At 53.4% G+C, this 6,297-nt stretch overlaps 1 protein-coding gene across 2 annotated transcripts; it reads right to left on the bottom strand.

Moving 5' to 3' along the window:
- Window positions 1-2,206: 2,206 nt before the first annotated feature.
- LOC140740752 (Friend virus susceptibility protein 1-like) lies at window positions 2,207-5,277 on the bottom strand. 2 transcript variants are annotated; one of them, XM_073070243.1, is made up of 2 exons: window positions 4,464-5,277; window positions 2,207-2,515 (listed from the first exon to the last, which is right to left on the bottom strand). In XM_073070243.1, the coding sequence occupies exons 1-2, from the start codon at window positions 5,269-5,271 to the stop codon at window positions 2,508-2,510; spliced, it is 816 nt and encodes a 271-aa protein (XP_072926344.1). In that variant the 5' UTR covers window positions 5,272-5,277; the 3' UTR covers window positions 2,207-2,507. The 2 variants fall into 2 exon arrangements, with proteins under 2 accessions (XP_072926344.1, XP_072926346.1); XM_073070245.1 differs by lacking the exon at window positions 4,464-5,277 and adding an exon at window positions 2,671-3,426.
- Between the last annotated feature and the right edge of the window lie 1,020 nt (window positions 5,278-6,297).

Here is a 6,297-nt window from a genome sequence, read left to right as displayed (position 1 = left end):
GGCTTCCCGTCGATTCTGACACCGCAGTTCACGGCAGCTATGCCCAGACACAGGGTATAGCACCACATTCCGACCCAGGGACCACCCCTCCACGCCCGCGCACGAAGGCTCCCCCTGGAAAAGCACCTGGCAAAGGAGGAATTCAAGCGGATGGAGGAATTGGGGATCATACGGCGGTCTGACAGCCCATGGGCCTCCCCCCTGCACATGGTGCCCAAAGCAACAGGGAGCTGGAGACCATGCGGCGACTACCGCAGGCTGAACGAGGCTACAACACCGGACCACTACCCTGTGCTGCACATTCAGGATTTTGCAGCAAACCTGCACGGCGCGCGGATCTTCTCCAAGGTAGACCTCGTCTGGGGATACCATCAAATCCCGATGCATCCGGACGACGTCCCCAAAACGGCACTCATCACCCCGTTCGGCCTTTTTGAGTTCCTCCACATGCCGTTCGGCCTGAAGAATGCTGCACAGACGTTCCAGCAGTTAATGGACGCGGTGGGACGCGACCTGGACTTCGCTTTTATCTATTTGGACGACATCCTCATAGCCAGCTGCAGTCGTCAGGAGCACCTGTCCCACCTCCGTCAACTCTACGCCCGACTGAGTGAATACGGCCTGACAATCAACCCGGCCAAATGCCAGTTCGGGCTCGACACCATCGACTTCCTGGGTCACAGGATTACTAAAGACGGGGTAACCCCTCTGCCCGCTAAGGAAGATGCAGTCCGCCATTTCCCCCAACCCAACACAATCAAAGGCCTTCAGGAATTTGTGGGTATGGTAAATTTCTACCACCGTTTCCTCCCTTCAGCTGCCCGAATCATGCGCCCCCTGTTCGCCCTGATGTCGGGTAGGGCAAGGACATTACCTGGGACAAGGAGTCCGCTGCCGCTTTCATTAAAACGAAAGAAGCCTTAGCAAATGCCGCGATGCTAGTGCACCCCAGAATGGACGTCCCTACCGCCCTCACAGTGGACACATCTAACACGGCAGTCGGTGGGGTGCTGGAACAACTCATCGAGGGTCGCTGGCAACCCCTGGCGTTTTTCAGCAAACACCTACGACCACCCGAGCTCAAATACAGTGCTTTCGACCGGGAGCTGTTGGCACTGTATCTGGCAATCCGGCATTTCAGGTACTTCTTAGAAGGCAGGCCGTTCGCCATGTTCACGGACCACAAACCGTTGACCTTCGCGTTCACGAAAGTGTCCAATCCTTTGTCAGCTCGCCAGCAGCAACATCTGTCCTATATCTCCGAGTACACGATGGACATCCAGCACGTCTCGGGAAAGGACAACATCGTGGCGGACGCACTCTCCAGACCAGCTATCCAGGTCCTGTCCCTGGGGGTGGACTATGCAGCACTGGCGGAGGTGCAGCAGGCAGACGACAAGATGCCCAGCTACAGGACTGCATGTTATGGACGGAAAGTTATCCGACCAAGCAGGAACGTGGTATCAGAGAAAATGTACCCGCGACAAGAATGAGACTAGACCACGGATCACAGTATTACACTTGTTTATTGGTAAGGTAAAATATTAGCATAAATGACACTTCATTGCGGAAAGCGGCTTAACTTAACTACCCACACTGTGCAACTGCCCTTTTCCCGATACAGGCAACACTTATCAATGCGTACGCTGTGCAACTGCCCTTTTCCCGATACAAGCAATACTTATCAACGTGTGGTTAATCCCACTCCCACACGACTCATACGGGGCCAGGAACAGGTGTGATGAAGCACCCACGCCAGCGAACGCGGTCTTCACCTGGGATGTTTCGTCCCCACCTGGGGTTCCTTCTGGTCTTGCTAGTTGTTGTCCTTCTCCACGGACTGCATGTCGTCCTCTCCCTGTCTTCCGCTTGTCTTCTCTCTGCACCTCACAGCCCCTGGCCCCTTTCTATATCCCCTTAGAACAATGAGAGCAATAAATATCTTCTTAAAACAATGACATCCTGTACAGTGCCCCTACATGCCTACACGGTACAGTTACCACAGGACAATTTAGGACGCGTTACGGTTGACGAGCTGGGACCGATTGCATTGTTACATTTCCTGGCCCGACGCCATCCATCCTGCTACATTAACAACCCACTACCCCACCAAATACCACCTGCTCGGTGGGAACTTATAGCAACCCATTAACCTCTCAAGTCCCACAGTCTTTTCCTACAATACACTCCACCCCTTCGGTACCAACTCGTCAACGGCGGCGAGGGGTTACACAGCGTTGAATAACCTGCTTAATCACAAAAACACATAAAGCCACAAAAATTATTAACAGAATAACAAACACGAACCATTGTACAATAGTATGTCCCCAATCACCAAATAAATCCGCAATCCAAAATAGTTCAGCAGCACTCAGCCCCCTACGGACCCGGGCAGACTGGTGATCTCGCAGTCTGGTCACATGGTGCAGGTAGGGGACTGCGTAAGCCAAATAGCAGTAACCGTTCCACAGATAGGGTAACCAGGGGTAGGCCGTATAAGAGCATCATCAAAATCCTGAAAACAGACAATCATTCGCGTTTAGTCAGGCGTTCTGTATTTAAACATTCCACCCAATCATGCCCTTCCACAGCCACCCAACGGGTGTTCCCCTGGGCCACAGCAATGATCTCCCCCGGGAGGCGTTCACCTGTAGGATAACGGACCCATACCTGTTGTCCTACAACAGACACCATTTTTTCTTCCTCGTCTTCCTCAATGTCAATGCCAGCCTGGTTACCATCAGGGGGAAACAGGCGCTCCAACGGGGTGCCCCCCTTCCCCACCCGCTGGTTTAACCGGTCCACTGCTTGTTGCAGCATCTGGCATCTTCCTTGACCAAAAGCCCAGAGGAACTCGCCGTCCTGCTTGTTTCTGCCACATGCTCCAGTGAGCCGCATCCACATCGGCGGTCACCTGCAGTTCAAACGGTACACCAGGTACCCTTGGAGACAAAGGTAGCGCTTGTTGTACAGCTAGCTTAGCATCTTCAAACGACTTCTGTTGTTCTTCGCCCCACTCAAAGGGGGCCTTTTTTCGGGTGACCACATAGAGAGGGCGCAGGAGGCCGGACAGGTGCGGAATATGCCTCCGCCAGTAACCTAGCAACCCAAGGAATCGTTGCGTGTCTGTCTTGTTAGAGGGGGTGGCAATATTAATTATTTTCTGCCGCACCTTTTCCGGAATGACTTGCTCTCCCGCATGCCACTGAATGCCCAGGAACACGACTGACTGACTTGGTCCCTGGACTTTAGCGGGGTTAACCGCCCAGCCCCGTTGTGTGAGGTATGCGGTTAGAGATTCCAGGGCCTCTTGTACTGTGTCCATATCACAACCCTGAACCATAATATCATCAATATAATGGTGTATAATAATACTAGGTATGGTAGTGAATTCTGCCAGGTCTCGGGCTATCAATCCATGGCATACGGTGGGAGAGTGGAGGTAGTCGGGTAAATGTATACTGTCGCCCCTTCCAAGTGAAGGCAAATTGATCCTGCGATTCGGGGCTAATAGGAATACTAAAGAAGGCATTGGCCAGGTCAATCACAGCATACCAACTCCCGTTCTCCTGCGTGGCGATATTTTCAATAATAGTTACTATGTCCGGTATGGCCGCCGCCAATGGGGGAGCCACTCTATTCAGCCGGCGGTAGTCGACCGTCATTCGCCACGAGCCGTCTGGCTTCTGTACTGGCCATATTGGGCTATTAAACGGGGAAGTGGCTGGTCGCACAATGCCTTCCTGGACCAAAGCCTGTACCGTCTCGGTTATGGCATCATGCCCCCCTGGTATGCGGTATTGGGGAACGCTGACCGGAGAAAGAGGAGCGGGAATGTGGACCGGTTCCCACCTCGCCTTTCCCACAATTACTCTAGTAGCCCTTATCCCAAAGGTGAACGCGCCCCTTGTGGTTTGTAACTGTAACCCTCTTAAGATGTTCATACCTAGTATACATTCTTCCGTGGGAGCCACCAGTACCCGCCACACCACTGGGGTATGATTGCCAATAGTGAGGCGGACCGAAATCTCTCGGGCCCTCGTCAGAGCTCCTCCCATACCCTCAATGTGGTACGGAGGTCCTTTCCACTTGTCTGGATTGCCCGGTATTACCGTATGTTCAGCCCCAGTATCAACCAAGGCTAGATGGCGCTGGTCATTCCCCCTTTCCCCAGTGGACTATTACAGGTATGTAAGGCCTGGAGTCACCCTTTGTCCACTCTGTGGTGATGCGATACACCAGGGCGACCCCGCCAACCTCCTATTCTTTACATGGCACTGGTGCCTTCCATTTAACCGCCTCCTCCTGCAGTGTTTTGCGCACCAGCTGTTGCACATCGTCCAAACTGGGATAAAGGGAAGGGGACGACTTGCTCACATCATTACGCTTCAGACCCGGTCCTCCTTCCACCTTTCCCTTCACTTTGGTCTTATACAATGCATGCAGGACAGAGGTGGGCTTACCATCTATTTCTTCCTTACGGACACCTGCCTGCAACAGTGAGAGGAACAGTTCTCGCCTACTCGGTCCTGGCGGTCGCTCTTTCTTCTGCCGATCCGTAGACACGGGCCGAGCCCGGCTACGGGGGGTGGCTATTTCAGACAATGTCTGCATGGCCCCTATAACACGGGCGATAGGGCTCCCGATCAAGGGTCCCGTTATTGATAATACAACTCCCCGTAATGCGGGAGCCGCTGAGCGGACCAGGCGGGTCTGCATACCGGCGGTGAAGAGTTCATCCTCTGGCCCTCCCCCATGGGCCCACTGGCCCAGCCGATGGGCATATAGGGCAGCCGCCAGGGCTTGCTGCCGCAGCACCTGTGCTCCTTCCTCCCCCGTCTCCCAATCCGCAACTTTATGGTCCCAATCCATAGCGGAAGGGAAGACTCTATAGGCGGCAGCAGTAACAGTATAGAACAAATAATCAGTGTCGACGCTCCGACCCCGCAACTCTTGATTAAGGCGAGGGTCTGTGGCTAACGTCCCCATACCTACCAACTCCTCCGGAGTTAGATAGATATGCCCCCCTCCTTCTTCCCATATCCGTAATAACCAAGCCGCCAAAGGTTCCGATGGTTTCTGCCGGAACCTCTGGCCCATCCCGGACAATTCCTTCATGGTGTAATCCTTATATTGTACCTGCCTCCGACCCGCATTTAGGGCCTCTCCCGGTCTTACCCGCGCATCGCCCTCGGCCTGAGCATAGTCAGAATCAAAATCGTTTCCCTCCGCCTCATCCTGGGGGGTAGGATAAGTATACGTGGTGACCATTGCCGGCCGGGCTTGGGCGGTATCCTCTCCCTGGCCATTGCCCGGGAGAGGTGGATAAGATGGTTGATCCGGATATCGGTTGTCATCATCATACCAGATATCACCATCCCAGGTATCAATGTCATCCCCTTGTGCTAACATTGCCCTTACTCGGGCGGGATCCGGGGACATAGATCCCTTTTGCTTATACAACTGGTGTTTCAATTGGAGGGCCCTACATGCCAATTTGACCCCCGTTTCCTCCAGCTCAGAAGCCCGATTCTGACTGGTGCGCACTACTTCGCCCATCATAGCACACCTCTGTTGCATGGCTTCAACTTCTTCCCTTAATTCACCCAATTCCTTCTTCTTAGCAGATAATACTCCTGATTGATGCCTCAGGGCTGTGGCCAGCAGCCAAAAAGCATCCGTCAGGGACCCCTCTTGCTTCGGAAAATTCAGCTCTCGCAATAACCGTGCCACTCTTTCCCCGATAGGGGTTTCGCGTGGTAGCAGGCGATCCTCCCAACTGAGAGGAGAGCCCAACTGAGACAATGTATTTGCCAGCATCCCGAACCCGGCCGAATTATCCGTCCAGCCAGGAATAAGGAACTGTTCGGGAGTGGCCTCCTTCTTGCGGCGGAACAAATTCATCCTGATACCCTGCTCGCAGCGCCAATTGTTATGGACGGAAAGTTATCCGACCAAGCAGGAACGTGGTATCAGAGAAAATGTACCCGCGACAAGAATGAGACTAGACCACGGATCACAGTATTACACTTGTTTATTGGTAAGGTAAAATATTAGCATAAATGACACTTCATTGCGGAAAGCGGCTTAACTTAACTACCCACGCTGTGCAACTGCCCTTTTCCCGATACAGGCAACACTTATCAATGCGTACGCTGTGCAACTGCCCTTTTCCCGATACAAGCAATACTTATCAACGTGTGGTTAATCCCACTCCCACACGACTCATACGGGGCCAGGAACAGGTGTGATGAAGCACCCACGCCAGCGAACGCGGTCTTCACCTGGGATGTTTCG

The sequence above is a fragment of the Hemitrygon akajei genome, chromosome 17, assembly GCF_048418815.1.
Source record: "Hemitrygon akajei chromosome 17, sHemAka1.3, whole genome shotgun sequence".
NCBI lineage: Eukaryota > Metazoa > Chordata > Chondrichthyes > Myliobatiformes > Dasyatidae > Hemitrygon > Hemitrygon akajei.
This window is presented reverse-complemented; position numbering and strand designations above follow the sequence as displayed.

What these genes read in the sequence shown, in the direction of transcription:
- LOC140740752 (XM_073070243.1), bottom strand. Translation starts at nt 5,271, where the DNA reads ATGGTCACCACGTATACTTATCCTACCCCCCAGGATGAGGCGGAGGGA.